The sequence below is a fragment of the Panthera pardus genome, unplaced genomic scaffold, assembly GCF_024362965.1.
Source record: "Panthera pardus isolate Hobbes unplaced genomic scaffold, ASM2436296v1 HiC_scaffold_22, whole genome shotgun sequence".
Taxonomy (NCBI): Eukaryota; Metazoa; Chordata; class Mammalia; order Carnivora; family Felidae; genus Panthera; species Panthera pardus.
In genome coordinates, this window is record NW_026526788.1 from 49864902 (window position 1) to 49891559 (window position 26658).

The 26658-nt window shown below is 34.6% G+C and overlaps 1 protein-coding gene across 3 annotated transcripts in view; it reads left to right on the forward strand.

Annotated features, from left to right (window-relative positions):
• The window catches only part of KIF20B (kinesin family member 20B), a 73466-nt gene that overhangs the window by 5359 nt on the left and 41449 nt on the right, over positions 1 to 26658 (forward strand). For 2 of the 3 annotated variants that reach the window (XM_019445040.2, XM_019445041.2), the window contains exons 4-20: positions 3522 to 3608; positions 3716 to 3832; positions 4454 to 4592; positions 5082 to 5266; positions 6955 to 6991; positions 7996 to 8223; positions 9375 to 9486; positions 10328 to 10399; positions 10495 to 10641; positions 11327 to 11489; positions 11943 to 12233; positions 15594 to 15733; positions 16713 to 16851; positions 17737 to 17965; positions 18888 to 18940; positions 20304 to 20423; positions 24333 to 24486. In XM_019445040.2, coding sequence (XP_019300585.2) covers positions 3522 to 3608; positions 3716 to 3832; positions 4454 to 4592; positions 5082 to 5266; positions 6955 to 6991; positions 7996 to 8223; positions 9375 to 9486; positions 10328 to 10399; positions 10495 to 10641; positions 11327 to 11489; positions 11943 to 12233; positions 15594 to 15733; positions 16713 to 16851; positions 17737 to 17965; positions 18888 to 18940; positions 20304 to 20423; positions 24333 to 24486 — 2413 coding nt within the window. The remainder of the gene's footprint in view (positions 1 to 3521; positions 3609 to 3715; positions 3833 to 4453; positions 4593 to 5081; positions 5267 to 6954; positions 6992 to 7995; positions 8224 to 9374; positions 9487 to 10327; positions 10400 to 10494; positions 10642 to 11326; positions 11490 to 11942; positions 12234 to 15593; positions 15734 to 16712; positions 16852 to 17736; positions 17966 to 18887; positions 18941 to 20303; positions 20424 to 24332; positions 24487 to 26658) is intronic. The other variant, XM_019445042.2, reaches the window with a different exon arrangement.

Genomic DNA, 26658 nt, shown 5'->3' on the forward strand with positions numbered 1-26658 from the left:
TATTTTTGAGACAGAGAGAGACAGAGCATGAGCAGGGGAGGGGCAGACAGAAAGGGAGACACAGAATCCGAAGCAGGCTCCAGGCTCTGAGTTGTCAGCACAGAGCCTGACGCCGGGCTCGAACTCACGGACTGTGAGATCATGACCTGAGCTGAAGTCGGACGCTCAACTGACTGAGCCACCCAGGCGTCCCTGTTTTTTGTTTTTTAAAAAAAGAGTTAGCTAACTCTTGGCTTTGGGAATAGATTCCCGTGATTCGTCACATACATGCAACACCCAGTGCTCATCCCACCCAGCAAGTGCCCTCCTCAATGCCCATCACCCATTTTCCCCACCCCCGTCAACCCTCAGTTTGCTCCCTGTATTTAAAGAGTCGCCTATGGGGGCGCCTGGGTGGCGCAGTCGGTTAAGCGTCCGACTTCAGCCAGGTCACGATCTCGCGGTCCGTGAGTTCGAGCCCCGCGTCAGGTTCTGGGCTGATGGCTCGGAGCCTGGAGCCTGTTTCCGATTCTGTGTCTCCCTCTCTCTCTGCCCCTCCCCCGTTCATGCTCTGTCTCTCTCTGTCCCAAAAATAAATAAAAAACGTTGAAAAAAAAAAATTAAAAAAAAAATAAATAAATAAATAAAGAGTCGCCTATGGTTTGCCTCCCTCTCTGTTTGTAGTTATATATTTTTTTCTTTCCCTTCCCCCCTAATGTTCTGTTAAGTTTCTTAACTTCCACATATGAGTGAAATTGTCTTTCTCTGACTGACCTATTTCACTTACGTACCCTCCAGTTCCATCCATGTTGTTGCAGATGGCAAGATTTCATTCTTTTTCATTGCCAAGTAGTATTCTATTGTGTTTGTGTGTGTGTCTCTCTCTCTCTCTGTCTACACACACACACACACACACACACACACACACACCCCACATCTTCATCTTCTGTCTTCATTCATCAGTTGATGGATATTTGGGCTCTTTCCATGATTTGGCTGTTGTTGATAGCACTGCTATAAACATTGGGGTACATGTGCCCCTATGAATCAGTACTCCTGTGTCCTTTGGATAAATTCCTAGTAGTGCTATTGTTGGGTTATAGGGTAATTATATTTTTAATTTTTTGAGGAACCTCCACATTGTTTTCCAGAGTGGCTGCACCAGTTTATAGTCTCACCAACAATGCAAGAGGGGAAAACAGAAGTTTTTAATTTCATCAATGTTTTCTATTGTGGATTGTCCTTTTGGTGTGATACCTAAGAAATCTTTGCCTAACTCAAGTCCACAAAGATTTTCTTCTATGTGTTCTTTTAGAAGTTTTACAGTTTTAGTTTTACATTTAGGATATGATCCATTTTGAATTTTTATAAACAATGTGAAGCATGAATCCAAATCCTTATTTTTTTTTTTTTATGTATAGATATCTAATTGTTCTAGCATGATTTGCTGAAAAAGCTATGCTCTTTGTACTGCATTTCCTTTGCATCTTTATTATAAATCAAATGTCCTTCTCTATGGGAGTTTATTTCTGAATATTGTTTCATTGATTTGTCTTTCTGCCAGTACCCCACTGTTATGATCACTGTAGCTTTGAAATAAGTGTTGAAATCAGGTAGTGTTAGCCCACCCAATTTCTTTTTCATAGTTTTGACTATTCTAGATACTTTGCATTTCTGTGAGAATTTTTAGATGAGTTTGTCAATTGCCACAACAAAAGCCTCTTGGGATTTTGATTGCAGTTGCATTGAATATGTAGATCAGTTTTAGAAGAATTGACATCTTAACAATATTGAGTTTACCAAATGATGAACAAGGTGTATCTCAATTTCTTTTGGTCTTTAATTTCTCTGAGCAATGTTGTGTAGTTTTCAGAGTGTAGGTCTCTCACATCTTTTGTCAAATTTATCCTGTATTTCATGATTTTTGATTTCTTCCAAATGATATTGCTTTTAAAATCAATTTCTGGTGTTTCTTCCCAGTGTATAAAAGAATAATTGATTTTGCATGTTGATCCTGTATCACGTTAACATTGCTAAACTCGTTTAATAGTTCTAGAGATGTTTTTGTAGATTCTGTTTGATTTTTGTATGTAGATGCTAATGTCTGAATGGAGACAGTTTTATTTCTTCCTAATCTGGATGCCTTTTCTTTCTTCTTCCCTTGCTTACTTCTTTTTCTTTCCCTCCCTCCCTCCCTCCTTCCCTCCATCCTTCCTTCCTTTCTTTCTTTCCTTCCTACTTTCCTTCCTTCCCTCCCTCGCTTCCTTCCTTCTTCCTTTCTCTTTCTCTCTCCCCTCCCCTCCTTCCCCCTGATTACCATTGGCTAGAACCTCTAGTACAGAGTTGAATAGAAGTGGTGAGAGCTGAAATCCTTGTCTTGTTACTTGCTACTTATCTTAGATTCAGTCTTTGATCATTAAGTATGATGTTAGCTGTAGGTTTTTGTAAATGTTCTTTATCAGAAGGAAGTTCCTGTCTATTCCACTTGCTGAGAATTTTTATGAATGGATTTTGAATACATATGTCAATATCCTGTCATCAAATGCTTTTTTTACATCTATTAGAGATAAATGTTTCTTTATTCTTTTAATGTGGTTAATTACCCAAATTGATTTTTGAATGCTAAATTGACCTTGCAGTCCTGAGATAAAACATTTTTGGTCAGGATGTATTATTCTGTTTTATATATTGGCTAATACTTTGTTAGGGAATTTTTGCATCTAAATTAGAGAGGTTGTTCTGTAATTTCTTCTGAGGATATCTTTGTCAGATCATGGTGTCAAGGTTATGTCATACTCAAAATTAGTTGAAAAGTGTTCTCTCTCTTTATTTTCTTAAAGGGCTTATCTATGATTTGTATGATTACATCCTTAAGTGTTTGAGAGAATTTAGTAATGAATTACCAGGGCCTGGAGTTTTTTGTGGGATTATTTTGTTTGTTTGAATATAAGTTAAGTTTTTTTTTTTTTTAGCTGAATTTCTTTAATAAATATGTCTGTTCAGATTTTCTAGTTTTTTTGGTTGGTTTTTAGTAAATTGTATCTAAGTAATTGTTTCCTTTTTACTTAAAAAACCACACTTCTTTAGAATTATTTTAAAAAAGGAATTAATTTCTCCCCCAAAGGAAGCAGTAAAGAGAATGCTGTATAGCAAACAATTTTTAAATAGAATTGAACATTTGGGTTAATGAGCTATTCTGGTTGCTTGTAATTTACTTTGGAATTCTATGTTTTAGTGATGTAGAGCCCTATTTTTTGTTTTTAGTTACAAAGGTTAGGATTTTAGGGAAAAGAAGTGTATTATAAACTTCAAATATAAATATAGAAGGTAGAGGAAATCGAGTCTTTTGTGGTATTATTTTTTTTAAAGCAGATTTGCTTTTCTTTAGACATATAAATGGTTACAAACAGAAGAATCACTGATTGCTTAGAGGTTCTGTATGACCTTAAATGGTTATGTAATAGCCGCTTTAAAAAAAGGTAATTTCTGAAAAGCCATATTTTGTATTTTTTAAATACAGTTATTTTGTTCTTCTTTTTAAGGCAAATAGTTTGGAATCCAAAGATTATCTCCAGGTTTGTCTTCGAATAAGACCGTTCACACAGTCAGAAAAAGAGCATGAGTCTGAGGTTTGCATTGACTTTAATTGGGTCTTACTTTCATGGGCAAAATGCCATTGTTTTTATTTATTTATTGTGGGCTTATTTTTATTGATTGATTGATTGATGTCTTCTAGGGCTGTGTGTATGTTCTAGACTCACAGACTATTCTGCTAAAAGATCCTCAAAGCATTCTTGGTCGGTTAAGTGAGAAAAGCTCTGGGCAGATGGCACAGAAATTCAGTTTTTCCAAGGTAAGTCCTATGAGAAACTAAAGATTTTCTTTTAAGTAAAAGAGATTTGGCTTAGGCTAAATTGCTACGTTATTGTATATAATGAACTATATATGTCTTGTACTTATGGAACTTAGGTGTTAGGCACTGGTATTTTTTCTTAGAGTGGAACTTAAACTTTAGGTTTGTAAACATCTAATTGGAAATGAATAAATTGCTAAATTTATTATTAAATTGATAAATTTTTTAATCTTTTTAAGGAGATGTTCTTTCCAAAATTTAGACGAAAACTTGATTGACTAGGTCAGATTTCTATCTTGAAAACTTTCTGACAGTAGTTAAACTATCATGTATATTTGTGGGAGTTGAGGATATGGCACCTCCCTTAAGTATGAATCTTGTAAAAGAAATCTTTTAAAATTATAAAACACGAGGGGCAACTGGCTGGCTCAGTTGGGGGAGCACGCACCTCTTGATCTCGGGTTCATGAGTTTGAGCCCCATGCTGGGTGTAGAGATTACTTAAATAAATAAATAAAGTTAAAAAAAAAAGTTTTTAAAAACATGAGTTATAGGGTAGAACTCATTGTAAAAATTTACTTGAATTTTCTAAAAAGACTTGTTTTAAAAAATGCTTGTTTAGGTTTTTGGCCCAGAAACTACACAGAAGGAGTTTTTCCAGGGTTGCATTATGCAGCCAGTAAAAGACCTCTTGAAAGGACAGAGTCGGCTGATTTTTACGTATGGGCTAACCAATTCAGGAAAAACATATACATTTCAAGGTAAATTGTATTGTTTTTACATTTCAAGGAAAAAAGCAGTAATATTCACTCATTTTCATAATATTTGCATGTAGTTATGTTTCCATTACCTAGTACATTTGCTCCATTTTTAATACTGATAGCATCGTGAATGTGTATCGCCGATGGCTTTTGATTCAGATTGACTTAATTCATTTGGGAAATTACTTTACCCATATGATAGAGAATTAGCATCTTAAATTTCATTTTACTTTTCCATTATGTGATTATGGGTGATTGCAAATCTTATGGCCTGATCTGAATGTAAAATTTCAATAATAGCTGATAAAATGTCCATTCTACAATGAAGACCAAAGTGATGGAAAACTAAGTAATGCTGCAACTTCTTTCACTTTTGTCTTAGATGTTTATTTTTGCCTGCTGGTGATATAAAAGGAGTCTTGGTAATCCAGGAACATTTCCACTTCGCTAATACTCTGAAAGGATATAAAACAAAAATTCTTTTCGCAGGCACAGAAGAAAATATTGGTATTCTGCCGCGAACTTTGAATGTATTATTTGATAGTCTTCAGGAAAGACTGTATGCAAAGATGAACCTTAAACCACATAGATCTAGAGAATTCTTACGGTTATCACCAGACCAAGAGAAAGAAGAGGTTGCTAGCAAAGTTACATTGCTCCGGCAGATTAAAGAGGTATGGAGGGAGTCTAGTATGTGAAATATATAAATGTCATGACCTTTTATAAGCTCTTTAGTTTGTTTTAGCCTATATTGGAATATTTTGTGGTGGTGGTGATGGTGATGGTAATGGTGATGGTTGTGTTTTCTTTTTTTAGGAAGTATTATAACCTTGTTTGAAGTTTTTCTTGTCCTTGCTTTATACTGTACAAATAGCAGAAATGTTTAAACAACTCAAATGTAAATAGTTCCGAGATTTCTTTCGGTTGTTGTTGAAACACTACTGTCCTTGATGTAATGATTAAAAAATTTCTTTTTAGGGTGCTTGAGTGACTCAGTCAGTTGAGTGTCCAACTCTTGGTTTCGGCTCAGGTCTGATCCCAGGGTCATGAGATAGAGGTCCACATTGGGCTCTGTGCCAACAGCACAGAGCCTGCTTGGATCTCTCTCTCTCTCTCTCTCTCTCTCTCTCTCTCTCTCCCTCTCTCCCTCCCTCCCTCCCTCCCTCCCCCCCCCCCCCCGCCTCTCTTTCTCTTTCTCTTTCAAAATAAATACATAAATAAACTAAAAAAAAAATCTTTTTTTCTCCCTCTGCCGCTCTCCCCTGCTCACATGCTCTCTCTCAAATTAAAAAAATTTTTTTAGTTATAAAAATAATTTGTGCACACAAGATCTAAACAAGGGAATGGGAGAAATATAAAGGGAAAATTTCTCGTGGCTTTATTTCTGAAGAGAAAATCACATTAACATATTGGAAAGTATAGTTTTTGATTCTTTTCTAAAACAAAATCTGTATTTAGAGCTTTCTATAACGTCTGTATGTACACAAGCACAGTCATATATACAGTTGCATATATCTTCATACCTTTTGATTTTTGCTCAGTGGAGTTTAAAGTTCAGAGTCCATGGTTCTGGTCTCTGAAAGTAAACTAGTATATAGTATAAATAAGAATTACAGAGATTAGTAGATGATTGCACAGGTAATTCGTAGAGGATATTAAGGTCAATAATGAAAAAATTTCCCTAATGAGTTATTCAGTTAAAACATTATTTTGCTATGAAATTGTTAAAATATTTAAAAAATGAAATCATGCTTTCATACATTGATTGTAAACTGTGTTTTTAGAAAGCACATTTCTTCTATAGAGACAAATATTTTCATATCTTTTCATCCACTATTCAGATTTAGGGATATATCCTAAGGAAATAATTAGAATGCAGAAGAAAAAAATAACAAATTGAGATATTTATTTTAGTATTATTTTTACTGGCAAAAATTTGTAAATAAATGTTCAATAACAGGGCAGTAATTAAGACATTTCACATCTATTCCGTTATATAGCCATCAAATACAAATAATTTTTAATCATAGCAAGTAAAAGTAAAAGCTTTCAAGGTAAGGTAACGAGTGTGGGGAAAAGAATAGAAAGGCATGTATTAAAATATTAATAGTAATTGCCTCTGAGTGACAGGGATCATATATGATGATATTCTTTTTAATAGTCTTCTGTAGTATCCCAGATTTCTTATTATGAGAATGTATTATTTAACTAGGACAAAGAATTAATAGAGGTCATTGAATTGAGTAGATGAAAGGTTATGGTTTGGTTGGTGACTTATTTGGATAGATAGATAATTAATACACTGGTTATTTAACCTTAACTAAAAATGGTTTTTAACTTAAAAAAAATTGTTCCTTTTTAGGTTGCAATGCAAAATGACAGTTATGATACTCTTCACGGTAAGGTTTCCTTTCTCACTTTTCGAATGTTGATTACGTGACATACTTTTGAATAGCTTTTAATTTTTGAATCAGTCCTAGCGATTTAATTTTTTTAATGAGATAGCAATTCTTGGAAAATGGTACATAACTATATGAAATATCAGTCACTGTAAAGTTTTTTTTGGATTTAGCGTCACAGAGAATCCCTCTCACTTATAACTTTTATGTAGAATTCAAGAGAGCTACTATTTTTTCTTTGTCCTTTACCTTCAGTTTGGCTCATTGGCATTTTTTCAAAAAGAAAAGAAAGATAAAAAGAAGCTAAACTTTGGCTAATATAAATTATATTATTTATATAAGCCGTATTTATATAAAATATAAATTTTGTTTATATCTGCTTTGGTCCAAAAAGTGTTTAACATTGCTGAATAAAAGATTAAGGATACTTGGGTTCCTGGGTGGCTTAGTTGAGTAAGCGTCGGACTCTGGATTTTGGCTCAGTTCATAATTTCACGGTTTGTGAGTTTATGAGTTTGAGCCCCATGTTTGCGCTGACAGCATGGAGCTTGCTTGGGATTCCCTCTCCCTCTCCCTCTCCCTCCCTCCTTCCCTCTGCCCTGTGCCTGCTTGGGATATTCTCTCTCTCTCTCTCTCTCTCTCTCTCTCTCTCTCTTGCTCTCTCTCCTCCTCCCTCCCTCCCTCTTTCCCTCTCTCCCTCTCCCTCCCTCCTTCCTTCTGCCCCGTGCCTGCTTGGGATTCTCTCTTCTCTCTCTCTCTCTCTCTCTCACTCACTCTCTCTCCCTCCCTCTCTCCCTCTCTTCCTCTCTCCCTCTCTCCCTCTCTCCCTCTCTCCCTCTCCCCCTCTCCCCCTCTCCCTTTCCCTCCCTTTCCCTGCTCACTTGCTCGCTTTCAAAAAAAGTAAAGATTAAGGATACTTAGTTTTTCAAGTCCACAAGTCTTGATCTGTCTTATCTTTTAGTCTATTTCTTAATTTTCTGATTATCCTTTTTTTTTTTTTGTAGGAAGTTTAATAAACTCTTTGAATATCCCAGAGTGTGAAGAATCCATGAAAGATTGTGAACAAGCCAGCTTGAATATGGATAATAGTATAAAATTTTCTGTGTGGGTTTCTTTCTTTGAGATTTACAATGAATGTATTTATGACTTGTTTGTTCCCGTATCATCTAAATTCCAAAAGAGAAAGATGCTACGCCTTTCGCAAGATGTAAAGGGCTATTCTTTTATAAAAGGTATAGTAATGAATGCTTTTTATTTTATTGCTCCAAAGTTTCTTCCTAGACTTTGTTACAGCAAACTGGAGATTGAAAATTTTTATATTAATTGTTAACATCAACATAATAAGAGAAGTTTGTGCTTTGCAGGTATGTTTTGGTATGTTAAGTAAACCTGAATGTAAGGGGTCAGTGTTAATATTGTTTTCCTTGAGTATCATTGCAGGGGTTTGAGGGGTGGGGCGGTGGGAAAAGTTGTGTGTGTTTATATTCACATTATTATGCTGCTTTGTAGCAGTGTGCAAACTTTGGAGCTTTCCACAGTGTGTTTTTCCAACTTTTTACAGTCGCTACTCAAAGTAGGAAGTACTTACATATATTAACATTATGATCTAGTAGTTGCATGTGTATATACGTACACGTATATTTACAACTCAGAAGTTTCGTGAATTATATTTATCCTTAGTACAAGGAACGCAGTTTGGTGTTTACTGTATTCTACTTCATTTTAATAAAATGCTGGTTATGACTAAATTTGACTTGATGATTCACTAATGAATTGCAACCTGCAGTGTTTCACATCTAGGTAATTTTGTAGGGTTAATCCGTAGTGTGCTTTGTCTTTTGTCTTTTTTTTTTTTTTTCTGGATGTTTAATTCTAAGGAATCTCCTCTATTTTTAATTTTCCCTTTGACCTACTTTTGAAAAACTTTTGTCTGTGTTTGTGTAACTTAAATATTAGAAAGTAATTGTAACGCCTCCTCTTATATTTCACTTTTCTAGTGGAATATGAAATAGCTGAGTGGATTCCACATAAGGGGTGTTATTAAAAGATTTCATCATAGGGGCACCTGGGTGGCTCAGTCAGTTAAGCATCCGACTCTTGATTTCACCTCAGGTCACGGTCTCACGCTTCATGAGATCAAGCCCCGTGTCGGGCCCTGTGCTAATGATGTGCAGCCTGCTTGGGATTCTCTCTCTTCCTCTCTCTGCCCCTCCTCCACTCATACTCTCTGTCTCTCTCTCAAAATAAATAAACTTTTAAAAAACTTAAAAAAAAACTTCATTGTATGTCTTTGGGAAAAGAGGTTACAAATCTCTAAAGAGATTACATTGTACAACAAATGCTATGTTTTTATAAATTGATGTGTCCTCTTTATTTTTTAAAGATCTACAATGGATTCAAGTATCTGATTCCAAAGAAGCATATAGACTTTTGAAACTAGGAATAAAGCACCAGAGTGTTGCCTTCACAAAGCTGAACAATGCTTCTAGTAGAAGGTAAAGAAGAAACACTGTGGTGTGAGCTTGAAGTACCCAGGGTATTCTGTGCTATTGTAAATACAACTAATTTAAGATTGAACTGGGCAGTAGTCTCTCTGATATGTTAGATGAATTCATAGGCATAAAAAGTATTCTGTTAACTGAGGAGCACTAAAGCACAGAAGATTATCTGGACTATTTCTTGGTGTAACATAAAATTTGCTAATTTACATAAAGTCGCTTAGGTATTTTTACTCTTTATGTGAATATCTAAGCTCTCTTTTAAGAGTTGCCTACAATATACATCTCAAGGTTAAGGAATGATGTTTTTGAGGGAAGGAATTGGGACTTGAGAGACAAAAGGAAATAAGTTTAAACAGTGAGATATTTAAAACAGGTTGTCTCTTAAGGGGGAAAGAGCCCTGTCTCCCATACTTAGTATGGCATGAAGATAGTATATGATCCAGGTAAGCCTGTATTTGGGCCAAATGTATGCTTTGCTTTAGGTAGAAGATTAGCAATCTGTATACCATTTTAACTAATAATATGATCTTTGCAAGTAAATTGAAAATTTATTGTAAATGATTCCACTAATAGAAGTGGAATGTTAAGAGAAGGAGAGGGTTCAGGGAATTTGGGGCTAAACGAAAGATAAGATAAATGATTTTAGGCAGTTAGGTATTTAGGTGACAATGGAACATTGGATTGGAATACCTGGCAACTAGTTGGAAAATGCAGTGCTGGAGGTATGGCTGGTATTAGGGTGTAAATAGATGTCGATTTGGATGCTGGTTTCACCAGATGGAATGCAGAAATTAAAAATGAAAGATAACATTTGATTTTTGTGTATTTCTTTTAGTCACAGCATATTCACTATTAGAATATTACAGATTGAAGATTCTGAAATGCCTCGTGTAATGCGAGTCAGTGAGTAAGTTGAGCATTCTTTAACTCTTAATTATTTTGAGTTGTTTCATTTTGAAGAACTTTTCATAGTTTTTTTTTTTTTTTTTTTGGTTAATTCAGATTGTGTTTATGTGATCTTGCTGGTTCAGAAAGAAGCGTGAAGACACAGAATGAAGGGGAAAGGTTAAGAGAGACTGGGAACATCAATACTTCTTTATTGACTCTGGGAAAGTGTATCAATGTTTTGAAAAACAGTGAAAAGTCAAAGTAAGTGTTGCTGAAAGTGCTATTAGCATATTAAGTGAGAGAATCCCAATATTTAAACTTTCAACTCCAGTTTTAGAAAGTTCTTTTTTGTTTTTAACCTGCTTCCTATGTGATGACTATATATGGATTACAATTGAAATACTTAGAGTTCTTGGATTTAAAAAATTGAAGTAAAAAATATTGTTAGTTGATGCCAGTGACTCATCAAGTAAACAGTATTTTCCATAGCAAATATATGTCGACAGGCACTTTAGATAATCTTCTTATGATCCTGGTTTAGCATCTAAAACCACTTTATTCTTACTAATGCCTTGTGTTCTAGATGTGATAGATTTCTGCATTAATTACACTTTAGGCTTAGTAAATTGTAATTAGCCTTCATTTTTAGTTAATGTGTTTCATGGCATATCTTGTATAATTGTTTTACCCTAGAAAATACAACCCAGTTCAATGTGATTTTCTTAACATTTTGCATACTGAGTTATTGTTAGTTTTCGTATTAGTAGTAGTATTTAAAGAAAAGAACATAAATAAACAGAAAATGACTTTTATGGGCAGAACTAATCACTAACCTAGAGTTTAAGTCCGTGATAGCTAGATTAATTATTTCTTTGTAAATTTTATCAGCATTCTGACTTTATGAGATTTGTTTTAACTTACGGTTTTTTGAAAATTTTTTCCATAGGTTTCAACAGCATGTGCCTTTCCGGGAAAGTAAACTGACTCACTATTTTCAAAGTTTTTTTAATGGTAAAGGGAAAATATGCATGATTGTCAACATCAGCCAGTGTTATTTTGCCTATGATGAAACCCTCAATGTGTTGAAATTCTCAGCCATTGCACAAAAAGTAAATATATTCAAATTTCTGCAGGATTTATTAAGTTTCTTACCAGAATATGAACCATTTTTTCTTGGTGTAACTAACCCATTTTGTGCTTATAACTGAAAACCTGGGAAATAATTGAAAATTAGAAATGTGAATATTTGATCAAGTAAAAGGGCATTAAAAAGATTGAAAGTTTCCCTTGCTAGTATTAGGATAACCTTAGTAATAAGAGTTCATAATACACACTCATTATAAATTACGAGTATTGTGAATTGTCCATCTGCTCTGCCATCCATCTGGTTCACTTCATGGCTAATCAGGAAGCCCTTCTGCTAGGAGTCCTTGTATGTTTGTTTGCATAGATAGGTCTTTTTTAAACACTAGAATTATTATTTGACTCAAATTTATGGATTTCTTTTTTAGTTGACAGTTTTTCCTTTTCTGTTTTAAAAGTCACATTGGATATTTTTACAGGTTTGTGTTCCAGACGCTTTAAATTCTTCTCAAGAGAAACCATTTGGACCTGTCAAATCTTCTCAAGATGTATGCCTAGACATTAATAATTCAGTTAATAAAATACTAAATGTAAAAAGATCCACGATTTCATGGGAAAGTAGTCTAGAAGACCTGGTGGAAGATGAAGATTTAATTGAGGATCCAGAAAAAGGTGAAGAAAACCAAAGTGTGGAAAGTGAACGTACTGATGAAGATCTAGATAAGACTTTGGAGGAAGATAAGGCTTTCAGTAGCCATGAGGAGAAGAGGGTATGTATTAAGAACTCGTATTTCTAAGCTTGGCTTATTATTATTATGAAAGTTAGGGTTAACAATACCTACAACTCCCTCTCTTCCAGTTTTTTTCAGCAACATGCTGAGTTTGTTATGTATCTCAGCTTTATATGTATATATATGTGTATATATTTAATATTTCCATTTTTTAAACATTTATTTATTTTTGAGAGACAGAGCGGGGGCAGGGGAGGGACAGAGGGAGAGGGAGACTCAGAATCTGAAGCAGGCTCCAGGCTCTGAGCTGTCAGCACAGAGCCCGATGCGGGGCTTGAACTCCTGAACCATGAAATCATGACCTGAGCCGAAGTTGGACGCTTAACCGACTGAGCCACCCAGGCACCCCTCAACTTTATGTCTTGAAAAAATTTAACCTACAGTAGGACTAGTACAATTAAAACCCATTTATACTTCACCTGAATTTGCTAGTTGTTAACACTTTACCATGTTTAATTCTCTGTGTGTATGTGAATGCACATTTTTTTTGCCAGTACCATTTGAAAACAAGATGTAGACATAATGGCACCTTACAACTAACTACTTCAGCATGTGTTTCCTGACAATGTAGACATATTCCTTATGATCACAACACCATTTTCATACCTAGGCAATTTAACATTGATATAATAATATAAACTATTATATTGTCCATATTGAGATTTATTCAGTGGTCCCAGTATGTCCTGTATAGTCATTTTTTTTTAATTATTTTATTTTGAGAGAGCGAGAGTGCATGTAGGCACCCATACTTGTGTGCATGAGCAGTGGAGGGGCAGAGAGAGAGGGAGAGAGAGAATCCCAAGCAGGCTCTGGGCTGTCAGTGCAGAGCATGATGTGGGGCTCGACCTCATGAACCGTGAGATCATCACCTGAGCTAAAATTAAGTGTTGACACTTAACTGACTGAACCACCCAGGTGCCCAGCCATTATGTTTTTGAGCTTCAACTAAAGTTAACCATTGTTTTTGATTGGTATGTTTCTTTTAGTTATTTGTAATCTAACAGTGATATTCTTTAGAAGTTGAGGCTAGTTGTCTTGTACAGCACCTTCAATCTCAGTTTCTTTGATTGTTTCCTCATGATTCAGGTTTTACGCTATACACATCCTATTATTTAGGTCAAGTTGTAAATTTTCCATTGCATCCTATCAGGAGACACATGATGTCTGAATCCCCCATTCTTGGTGATGCTAAGTTTTGCTCATTTGGTTAAGGTATTGTGTTTCAGATCTCTTTATATTTTAGAAGTATCATCTGCGGGATGATAGTTTGAGACCATGTGAGTATCTTCTTCCTTAGTATCCTTTCACTCAGTGATTTTAGCATAATCCACCAAACTTACTTTGCAGTCAGGTAAAAGCACCCAAAGTGTCTACCTAGTACCAGTTATTCTATTTCTTCAAAAACAGGATGGTTGGTTGTCTTACATGTATGGCAAATGCATAAAATTGAACAGTGGTATTTTTTAATAATATTTTTTAAATGTTTATTTCTGAGAGAGAGAGAGAGAGACGAGTGGGGGAGATGCAGAGAGAAGTAGGCTCCAGGCTTTGAGCTGTCACCATAGTGTCCCACGCGGGGCTCAGACTCACAAGGCGTGAGATTATGACCTGAGCTGAAGTCAGACACTTAACCGAGGATGCTCCTTTATTTTCTAATGTTTATTTATTTTTGAGAGAGACAGAGACAGACAGGGAGTAGGGGTGGGGCAGAGAGAGGGAGACACAGAATCTGATACAGGCTTCAGGCTGAGCTGTCAGTACAGAGCCCAATGCGGGGCTCGAACTCCGGAATGGTGAGATCATGACCTAGGCTGAAGTCGGACACTGAACCCACTGAGCCACCCAGGTGCCCCACGTCTGACTCTTGATTTTGGCTCAGGTCATGATCTACTGGTTCATGAGATCTCTCTCTCTCAAAATAAATAAATGAACATTAAAAAAAAAATTAACAGTGGGAAAATGTAGTCATTTGAAATTGTAAAAGTATTATTTAATCATGATGGAATCTGGAAAAAGAAAAGGAAACTAAATATAAAGATCTCTCTATATACCACTCATGTTAATGGATTTTTACTATACATTACCCTTTTGTTTTTTAATTGTTTATTATTTTGAGAGAGAGAGAGAGAGAGGGAAAGTGTGAGCAGGAGAGGGGCAGAGAGAGGGGGACAGGGAATCTAAAGTGGGCTCTGTGCTGACAGCAGAGAACCCGATGTCAGGCTTGAACTCATGAACAGTGAGATTGTGACCTGAGCCAAAATCGGACACTTAACTGACTGAGCCACCCAGACGCCCCTATCCATTATTCTTTTGTATCCTGACTTTTTTCACTTAAAAAAAAAAATGGTACAAAGTATGCATTAATATGTCATTGTTCATTACAGTTGGTTGCTGTATGATTGTACCATAATTGAACCAATCTCTTTTGTTTGACTGTTGAGTTGGGTTTCACTTTTCCTTTAAGTACAATCACTATCATAAAACAACAACACTGATAACCATTTTCACAGCCAGAACACTGGGTCCTGGTATAGAAATATTTCTTCGGTGTAGGTTCTTAGAACCAGGATTTCAAAGTTAGGATATTTATGGAAATGTTTTCAATATCAAATTGAGACACTGAAAGATCTGTAGTTTTGAGAGAGTTTATTGGGTAATTTGTTGTTGAGAAAGTTTAAGTAGAAATCTTAAAAGACTATCAGGCTGTTACGCTATAATATTTTATTACAGATCTATACTGGCCATGTCAAGTGTTAATTGCCTTATTTATTCATTGTCCATATTACATATTTATGCTTTTTCCAGGGTTTTGGAGTTGTTGCTCACCAAATAAGTTTATGTAACATCTCTTTTTTCCATTTTGGAATGTGTTTGGGATTCTCAGTAACTACTCTGTGTAACACTTAGGCTTTAGATCTTGACTAAGTTAAAATCCAGCCTTTACCACTTTCCACAAACCTGGTCCTTACTTTCCCCACCTACAAAGTGTGGCTGCTGCTACCACGCTCGCAGAAGGTTATGTGGGTTGAAAGCCATCGAATATGAACTCCCCAGAGTAGTTCCTGGTGGATAATGGATCTTCAGATTTTTTTGTCCTTTTTTTTCTTAGTGTAGCCATACAGTGAGACATCTGAGTTACTGTAAGTGTATTTTTAAAATGTAGAGAGGCTTTTCAGATTACTGAGTCTCTGCACATATGTAATTTTCAGTGAGAATATTATCATTATTAAAAGGATGCATAATTATAGTCAACTAAAGAGTTATTTTTGAATACTCGGACAGTAATATTTCCCTTGGGATATATTTGTTCTTAGGATTTTAATGTTTATGTTTTAGAAACTGTTGGATTTAATAGAAGACTTGAAAAAAAAACTGATAACTGAAAGAAAGGAAAAGTTAACATTGGAATTTAAAATTCGTGATGAAGTTACACAGGAGTTTACTCAGTATTTAGCTCAGCGGGAAGCTGATTTTAAGTAAGTTACTTCTTTCATGTCCTAGTAAAAATTGAGAATTTTATTTGTGCAGAGTTTTTTATTTACTTTTTTTATATTAAGTGGCTTCTGAATTCTGACCTCTTCTTTCAGCCTTGAGCGTAGCTGTTGCTAATCTTGACAGTGGTTCTGAATTGTACGTGAATGATTTAAATTCTGCTTTTAATTTATAATAAATTTAATCTTAGAAATTTAGTTCTTATTTACTTTTTTATCATGATAAGTGTACTTATTTTTTTTAACTTTTTTTTATTGTTTATTTTTGAGAGAGAGAGAGAGAGAGCGAGGGAGGGGCAGAGAGAGAGAGGGAGACACAGAATCTAAAGCAGGCTCCAGGCTCTGAGCTGTCAGCACAGAACCCGATGCAGGGCTTGAACTCACAGACTGCGAGATCATGACCTGAGCTGAAGTCGGATGCTTAACCGACTGAGCCACCCAGGTGCCCTGATAAATGTACTTATTAATCCCCATCATCTATTTGACCCATGCCCCCTTCCACCTCCCCTCTGGTAACCATCAGTTCTGTATAGTTAAGAATTTGTTTCTTGGTTTGTCTCTCTTTTTTCTTTTTCCTTTGCTCGTTTGTTTATTTCTTAAATTCCACATGTGAGTAAGATCATGTGGTATTTGTGTTTCTCTGACTTATTTAGCTTAGCATTATACCCTTTAGCTCCATTTGTGTTGTTGTATATGGCAAGATTTCATTCTTTTTATGGCTGAATAATATTCCATTGTTTATATGTGTGTGTGTGTGTGTGTGTGTGTGTGTGTGTGTGTGTGTGTACACCACATCTTTATCCATTTATCTATCAGTGGACACTTGGGCTACTTCCATAGTTTGGCTATTATAAATAATGCTGCAGTAAACATAGGGGTGCATGTATCCTTAATCTTACAAATTCAAAACAAAAACAAAGTTGTGCTTTTATGTTTCCTAATGGGATTAATTTGTGTTATGAAGGGAAACTCTCCTTCAGGAACGAGAGATACTTGAGGAAAATGCTGAATGTCGTTTGGCTATCTTCAAGGATTTGGTTGGTAAATGTGACACTCAAGAAGAACCAGAGAATGAAGATTGTGTCATGAAAGTTGAAAACAAAGTATGTTAACTGAAATATGAAGTCCAGTGAGGTGTTTGATCTGTGTGTAGAGTACCACATCAGTGATGAGAAACACTAATATACTTTAGAATTAAAATACTTTCTGTGTAGCTTTATTATAATTAAGCATGCTTTGTTAGTAATGTAAGCACAATTAGTTAAATATAGCTATTAGACTAGAGAGAAATTATGTGTCATGTTTATATCTCCTTTTGTGTTGCTTTTTAGATGTATTGATTGTAGGTAGATTCCTTTTAGCCTCATTTGTGTCCATTTTAAACAATTTTGCTCTGATTAAAGCAAAATCATTTATATGTAAACAGGATTGCTCTTGTTGGCTGATTGACCATTCCCTGCCCTTGAGGAAACATACCCTTCTTCTGCTTCCACTGAAATTGATGTCTTTTGGGGGTTGTTTGATTTTGTTTTGTTTTTTTTTTTTAATAACTCAGTTTAGGGGCCTGGGATGGTGATGTCCTGGCTCTTGCTGTCAAATCATGTTTATGTATCCTAGACATGGTTTGGCTCTTGGTCTGAGTTGTGATGATGGAGGTCTGTTTCCTTAGCTGTCCCACCAGAGCCCTTATGAGACATTATATAACAAAGTATACCTGAACTAACAGTCATAATTGTTCTAGAAGGATTTCTCACAACTTATGACATTTTTTTTATGGGAAACTGTGTCTCATGTTCCATAAAATAGTCATGAGTAATGGAACACAGCTTTTTAATAATTAGAGATACTTTGATACAATTTATTGAAAAAAAGTCTAAATTGTGAATTTTTTTGCTATGTGTTCTTAAAACTGTCGAAATTAGATAGTGCCACATTGCAAGAGTGAAAGCCACTGTTAACATTAGGCATGTGGTTTTTGCTGTTTTTAGGAAGCACATAATTATGTAGGAATTGAAGATATTATTGATTCCCTTCAAGATGATGTCACTGATATTAAGAAACAGGCTGAAATTGCTCACTTATATATTGCATCTCTTGCTGACCCCCAGGAAGCTATTGCTTGTTTAGAAATAAAGTTTAATCAAGTTAAAGCTGAATTAGCTAAAACCAAAGAAGAATTAATCAAAATCCAGGAAGAGTTAAAAAAGAAAGAAAATGGTAAGTAGATGTATTTTATCCATATTTAGATGTTACAAATGCATAAAAAACATAGTCGGTGAGTAAAACAGATGCTTATTTACATATTTACTGTACTGACTAGAAAATTCTTTGATCTAGGCAACATTTAATATTTTAACATTTTAATGGCTTTGTACTAATTTACTATTAAAAATTTTTTTTGCCTTCATTTACTTTTAGGCTAATATTAATAGAGAGTAGAAAGTGGACCCCTCAAAACCAACAAGAACAACAAACACCAAATGAAGCATTAGTTTATCAGCAAATTAAGAAATCTTAGGAAATTGTAAAGCTGTGAATTTTGTTCTGTATTTTTTATGTTCTGTCATAGTGTGGTAGATTCTGCTCTGGGCTTGTACGTTTGGGATGGAGTAACTCCTATGGAGTGATTTTAAGTTTGTTTCATTGGTGCTCCATTCCAGCTCAGACACACGCGCGCGCACACACACACACACACACTCTCAATGTCTTGTCATACCTGGTTTTTAAAAGTGTTGGAGGACATGTTCTGCCCTTTTCTGTGTGAAACAAGATGGGTAGAAAATATCATGTAAGTGGTGCCTTTACATTATGAATGTATTTCATACATTACATTATGAAAATAGAAAAGCTTCTATTTTCCTTTCATCTCTGAAATTACACCAGAAATTTTTCACTATTTAACATAGGTCATTCATTTTTTCCTTGGATTGGATTTTGAAAGTGGCTTTTACAGAAACCTTGCCCTCTGGTGGTAGAATTAGTAACTGAGTCCTGGGTGCTTCTAGTGGCTGTGAAAATCATTTTTCCTGACTGTAACACTAGTGTTAGGTCAACTATAGAAGCTTATGTGTCAATGATTATACAGTAATATATTTTTTAGATGCTTATATATTTGTTTTCAATATTCTTATTTTTTCAGAATCAGAAATTAACATAAATTCATTGGTTCAAGAGCTTGAGAAATCTGATAAGGTAATACTTCAAGTTTTATTTTGTCTTGATAAGGAACTTAATAATTAAGCAATTGAAGGAGCGTGAATTATGACAAGGTACATTTATTTTAAAGATAGTTAAAAAATAATAAATGAATGTGATTAAAAAAATTGAAAATTATAAGTGCTTTCACTCTCAGGCCTTTTCTTAGTGATAGCAACTAGAAAGTTTCTTCAGTCTTTCCAGAAGATATTTATTTGTATATAGAAAACACATACATACATCTTTTGAAAAGTTTACACAAATGGGATTAATTAGTTTTGTGTCTTGTTTTCTTCCATCAAAAGGTGTCTTGGAGATCATGCTGATGTAATTGTACATCAGCACATAAAGATATGTGTTATTCTTTCGGTGGGTGCATAGTGTTAGTTGGATGCATTTAAATGGTGTTTATTTCACCTAAAATTACTGTTGTAAAATATGAGATATGGCCTGATCAGTGTGCAGCATTGAATTCTGAAGATCTTCGGCATCTTGTATCTTTAGATCAGATAATCATTCCAAGTGGTTGTAGATGGATTTGACATTGATAGGTCTAAATATGAAATTGCAAGCATACATGCACGTGTAGTGAACTTAGAGCTCTAAACTTGCTATTTTTCCTGACCTTCTCTGGCATGGGTCTTATATCAATTTGTATTTATCCTTCTAAAGAGCTAAATATTTTAAGATATGATTAGACATAAATAAGATCTTTGGTATCTAATATCCAGTATTTGAAGAAATAACCAAAATAATGTACTTAGCAGAAGACACCACAGCTAGTGTTTGGATGATTCCTCATCTTTTCCTTTATTTTTTCTAGTTATAAAAATAGTAGATCCTAGTTGTAAAAATTCAGTTATATGTAAAATAGAAAATAAATCCCCCATAATCTTTGTCCTAAATAAAAATGGGAAAACGAAGTTGGTTGGTATCTTTTTTTAGACTTTTACTTTATATGTATTTATTTGTATAGAACATTACTGTGTACTCTTTTAAGTGCTTTACATCTCAGAACAACTTTGTGATGTAGATACTGTTATTTTTTATTTGTACAGAGACATAAAATAGCTTGCCCAGGATCATACAACTAGAAGGTGGAGAAGCTAGGGTTCAGACTCAGATGGTCTGATTCCAGATTCCTCTTACTCAATTCATTAAATTGCTTTTCTTTTTTTTTTTTTTAATTTAAATTTATATTATTTTTAAACAAAAATAAGGTCATACTATGCATGGTGTGTTGCTACTGGTATTTTTACTTCGTTTTAAATTTGAAGGAATTCTAAAATTATATCCTATTTGCATTTTATCTATCCTAAAATATATTTACTAAACATTGCTGTTTTTCTTCTTTTTAAAGACAATACTTATGCAGAATCAAAAAATTCAAGAGTTGGGAGATATGATTGCTCAAAAAGAGGATACAATCAATAAATTTCAAAACCTAAAATTTCATACGGATAACACGTTTATACGCAGTGTAAGAATTTAACTTTGTCTGCCTTACAAATTACATTAAAAAGTCTATGTTTTGGTTCAAAATAAAATAATTTAAAATAGCTCATATAGCTAAAAATAATTTACTAAGAATGTTGAATTGTTTATTTGGGTGTTGAAATTCAGTTTACTCTTGTGCAAATCTGAATTTTTGAGTAACTTGCAGGAGAACATTTGACCTCTTTGAACATAATATCCCACAGACTATGCTGGCAGTACTTTATATGTATGAGAGAGAAGAACACATAGCCCCCTTGGAAGGGGAGCTCTGGGGCAAAAGGAACTTCATGTGCTTAGATATCTTCAGATCATAAAGATTTCCATCACTGTATCTATATTTCTGTATCTCTATATAGAACTTTAAATGAAATTCAATGGTGGAGGCTGCCTGGGTGGCTCAGTCGGTTAAGCAACTCACTCTTGATTTCCATTCAGGTCACAATCTCATGGTTCATGAGTTGGAGCCCCATGCCTACCTCTATGCTGACAGTGTGGAGCCTCCTTGGGATTCTGTCTCTCCCCTGAACCCACACATGCATTCATACTCTTCAAAATGAATAAATGAACATTTTAAAAAAATGAAAATCATTGAAATTAGGGTTTTTTTGTTAGAGGCTTTTTTTTTAATTATATGCATTTTTGCTAATGTTCGTATGCTTAATAATAGCAAGGATATTTTCTTTAAAAAATTACATCATGTATTCTGTGCCATACAAAGCCTTTAAGCGTTTGATACATACAAATTTAGGTAATTTCATATTTAGTTAGTTTAGGATAATCAGCATGCCTTTTAATCCTTTGTTTAAAAAAATGATTTTTGGTTTTATGTTTTTTATTGTAAACTCCTTTAGATTATTTTTTGAATTAAAAAAGTCAGAACATATAGACATAACATAATAGCCTGAGTAAACTAATAGCCAAACCTCTCTGCTTTGTTTGGAGGTGCTTTTGTAGGTCTTTTTCTCTGACCAGATGAGTCAGGGTTGGTGTCTTGTAAAAAGTGACTGTTGACTGTCCTTTGTATGTTTACAGTCAAGGTCCATTACCCACCAATATTCTCTGAATCATCTCAACATTAGCTGGGCTTTTGATACTGCATGGGTATATAAGAAGAGTAGCTTACCTTCTGTCTAATCTCTGGTAGCAGGCCTGTCTTTTGTTATTTATTAGATGCATTATTCAGGCTATCTGACTTTTTTTGTACCTGAACTGGGAAAGACACCCTTGTAATAAGGAGGACAGAAAGGATAAGAAGCATAAAATGGCTTATTTTAGTCAAGAAACACTTGTGAGTGTCTACTGGATGCCAGGTACCTTGTTAGATTTTGAGACTTATATAGGTTAATAAAAACTAGTCCCCTTAATGACTCCTCAGTAAGAGAGAAACCATATAAACATAATTACAATGAAATGTGCAGTGTAGTCACTGTATGCAAGAAGCTGAGACTAGGTAGAGGTTTAGGGAATACTTTCTGGAGGTTAAAATGATTTAGTTGAGCCATAAAGGGTGACTAAAATTCAGCCAGTTGAAAGTAGGGGGAGGGGACAGTTTGTGGCTGTGATAGACAAGAAAATAGGCTGGCCTTTCAGGTTTAGGAATCACTGTACAAAGTCACGGAAGTGAGAAGTCTTTCAGTCACTGTAGGAAAGCACAAGCATTTATTCAAGAAAGTTTAAAAGCAAGGAGAGGTGAGAAATGAATCTGGGAGTGGTGGGTTGGGGTAAAATGATGGAAGTCCTTAAATACTGCACTAAAGAGTTTGGATTTTATTTTATGGGCAGTGAGGAGTTGTTAATTTTAAGGAGAGGAGTAGCAAAGTTGATTTTTTATTTTGAGTGATGTATTTGGAAACTTGTAGGATGGGATTGGGATGGAGTTAGACTGGAGACAGACCAGAGAAGCATCTTGGAAGAGTCAGGTGATGGTTGATGAGAATTTTGATTAAGGGTAATTGGATAGTGGTGATAGAGATTAAGAAGAGAAAATTGACTTGTGAAATAAGGGGAGGTAAGACCTTTTGGGACTTGGGGCTTGACTTTTTACAGTAACTGAATTGCTGGGCCTCCAGACTCTCTCAGCACCTTTGTTTGGTTAGTCACCACATGCTTTTGCTCTAATCACTTCATTTGGATTTTAAGTCTTATTTGGTTTGGTGAAGGAAAATACAAAAAAGAAAAAAAAAGCCAGAGACAGATCACACTGGCGACTACCACTTCGAAGAGAATTATTAGAAATTTAAGGTAGAATCATATTTATTTCTGTAGTATGTTTGTTTGTATACCACAGTGTGTCAGTAATGTTTAAGTAATAGTGAGAAAGCACTATAAAATAAGCCATATTCCTAATTTAATAGTCCTTGCCTGTAAATAAACTTTTTAGATGGGTTCTAGATTGTGTTATCAACCAAGTTAAAACCGTGTGCAGTATTGTTCACATAAATATGTAAACAAATGCAGAGTAATTTGGGACTTAGCCTGGATGTGCTGTTAAACTGTTAATCTAGGGTCACTTCCAAAGCTTGTCTTGAAAGCAGACTCTTGTGAAAGATAAAAAAGTTTGTCTTGAATGTCGGTTCTTGATCATCCTTCCATCCAAAAGCATACTCTAGGGGCAGAAAAGACTCTTTTCAGTAAATGAGTTGTGGAGGATAGATTTTTTTTTTTTTTTTTTTTTTTTTTTTTTTTTGGTGAAGTTGTATCCTTTGAAGGAGGAAAAAAATGATCATATCATTTTGATAGGTCTAAGAGTGAGGAAGGAGCCAACTTGATCCTGTTATGGAGTGTTTGAATGAAAACTCTCAGGCTCTGTCAGCCGTGTGATCTGTCTATTCCAGGATTTTGTTATTTCTCAGTGACACCAGGGGACTAATTGTGAAAACGCGTGGAGGTTTTTCGTCATGACATCCTCCTCTGTTTAGGGATAGCTAAAAAAAACTTCTTAAAAAAAAACCTCATTACTTTGTAATTTAAAAAAGGCATCTCATTTATATCTTCTGAATAAAATGTTTTATTTTATGGTATAAAATGGCATTTTGTTTTTTTCATACACTTTTTTTTCCCCCAACATGGATTGCTACCAGCATGTAGGGATTTAAGTAATCTTTGCATTAAAAAAAAAAAAAAAAAAAAGTCCCTGCCTTTACCATACTTTTGATTACTTTATAGACCTAACTACTGAGTTTCATCCTTCCTCTTTCTGGAGAACAGTATATTCTATCTTTGTTTTCTGCTAACCTTTTAGGGAGGCATAGTATTTGTGTTAAAAAATAAAAATCTAAGTGATTTTTATTGTTTAGATAAACTGGGGGTTCAGTTTTAAAGCTGTATGTGGACTGTATATCTTTAAATATACATAGGCTTAGAAGCTAAGGCCTAAACTATTTTTCTGGGAGTTGTTAAAGATAGGTGCTGCTTATCTCTGAGAGGCTTTGATTACAAAACAAAACTTGCAGAGTTTCTAGAGGGGGACCTCAAGATTTTAAGTTTAGCCATCTGTAAGAAACAGTTTTGTGGTAGTATTTTTGTATTTTTCTTTTCAAAGCACATTTGGAATGTGACTTAAAGGTAAGTGTTTTAGGGTTCTCCAGTTATCCCCATGCAGGTCTAAACCCACTAATGATGAATGTGATTTTCGGTATTAGGGTGAAACTACATGCTTAACTGACTTTAAGATAAATATTTTTGTTTTCCTTAGAGAGTGTACAAGTTAGTTAATATTACTCATTTGCCAGAGCCGTCAGTTATTTTAGGGTGAGATTTAAGAAATAAATTAGAAAATGTTTCTACTGATTTGAAAATAAAATTTTTATGATACACCACTGAAACATTTATATAGCTTTTACATGTATTGTAGCTTTCTGTATGTGAACTAATCTTAATTATTTTATTTTAGGACCAGGCTGGTACCTCTTCTTTAATAACAAGCAATACATTGGCTTATAATGAAACAGTTCAGGTGCTTGAGGATGACAAAACCAAAACCCATTTGGGAAGAAAAAGACAAAATGAAAATGAACTTCAACCAGAAGAACCGCCAGCAAAGAAAGGTACTACTTTATTTGTCAGCAGGAGGACTTTCAGAAAGTTAATTCCTAAACCAGTAATGGACAGAGTTGCAAATAGGAAATTTACTTATCTAAGGAAAAAACCTGAGGAAATGTAAATGTCACTGATTTTAATGCTAACATTATAAACTGCCTGGAGGATGGGTGTGTGTATTTACAGCTGTCTTTTATTTTAATAAAATAATTTTAGATACTGTATTTTTATCACTCTTTTGCATGCCTATGATTCTTTTTACTTCTGTGCTTAATGGTAGTTTTCTTTAATAAATAATTACAGTATCTTTTCATGCCCAAATCTCTCCACACTGTTTCTCCCTTTGCATTCTTTATTACTTCTATAAAAGGACATTTGACAGTAAGATTTCAAGCTGAACAGTACCAAAGACAAATGTGCTTGAGTTATTGCATTTACTGTAGAATTACTAAAAAGTGGGTGCATGCTTACTGTATAACGTATGTCTCTGTTTATGTGGAAGAATATATCAACTTTTATGTTCTCTCTAAGAAAATCATTATTTTTTTAGAAAACTTTTGTAGTATGATACAGGGCGTAAGGGCTTTCTACGAAAGGTTTATAAAGTTTAGCTTTAGCAACCTGCCTAGCTGCTTCACCTTGAGAAAAGGGGTAAGTTAAGTCTTACTTTTGTCATTAGCAAAATAAAATAAGTACTACCTGCCTCCTGAGGTTTTCAGAGATGAAGGCAGTGGGTAGTATACCAACATGATAAACCTTATAGAACCTCAGTGAAATGAATGTTTACAAAAGTAAATGCCTTAGAGGATAATATAGCATTAGATATATGGTTTATAAGATGTGTGGTGCTCATGTGAGCTAATAGATCAAGACATAATAAACATATGCCTTCTGTTATGCATTGAAGGAGGGGTGCCTTTGCTATGATTTTCCATAGCACACTGTTCCTCTCCCTCTTTTTGCTTTGGTCTGTGCCATAGAGTAGCTGAGAACGTAGGATCAGTAGGTCACCAGGAAGTGGAAGTGGCCAGGAGCAAGTAATACACACAGTGGGACTAATCCTAAAGGTAACCTTTTCATGAAGAGTATTTAAGAACTGTAGTTGTTAGGCATAAATAATTTGATATGGGTAGATTTAAGTAAGTTTATGTAATACGACAAAATATTTTTTTCTCCTTAAATTCACAACCACTTGGCCATTTCTCAATTTTTTTATGTTATTAGAGACTACAAGGAATATATAAGTAAGGTACCCTATGAAAATCATAGTTATAACCACCATCTTTCCCCTTTAACTTCTACTAAAATCTCTGGAATAAAATATGTGAGTCCTGTAACCACTAGGATAGGATCAGGGGGTTGATAGTGTTTCATAGATGCATGTTTTCTCTTCTTAAAAAGGAATGCAAAGCAATTTTCCTGTGAAAGTGAATTTGCTTGTCTGAGGTCACTGTATCTGTACTTTGGGAAAGCTGGTAACCATGTAAACAGTCTAAGAAACAAGCCTTCAGGTAGCAATAAAGGAGGCAAACTAGAGACATGATACAGTCTGCTTACCTGCGATTGTTCAATCAAAACTGTACCTGTTATAACAAAATACAGTAAGCAGCATACGTATAAGTTGAGTATAGTGTAAATACTGAATTAAAGTGTTAACTGCATTCTTATTGTTTATGTGTAGTTTTTATAAGTTAACAATAGATACTGAAGAGTTTTTCCCATCTCTGTTGCTTGACTAATACTTTAATTTCTACCTGACAAGGCTGTTCTGAATATGTTGTATAAATCTTTTGATAGAAAACATTTAAAATTTTCTGGAAGAACAGTATGAGTATCTGAAAAAAAAATCAGGTACAAAACAAATTCGTTTGATTTACCTTATGTTATGTAATTATCCCAGTCTTGAAATATAGTAAAATTAAAAGAACAACATTATTTGATCACAAAAGTTTTATTGAGCTTTCTGTATTCACTTGAGGGTTTAGGGACTATATCCATATGGTATGCGTGACTCAAATTTCTCAACTTAGGATAGATAGGATCTATTTGTGAGTTCTGAATTTCTGATTATTCTCATTTTAAACTTGCTTAGATCCCATCTCTCCTCATGAAGGGTTCAGACAATTTTATAACTTGTCATTTTAAAGGGCAAGAGGATTCTTTTTTTAAAAAAACATTTC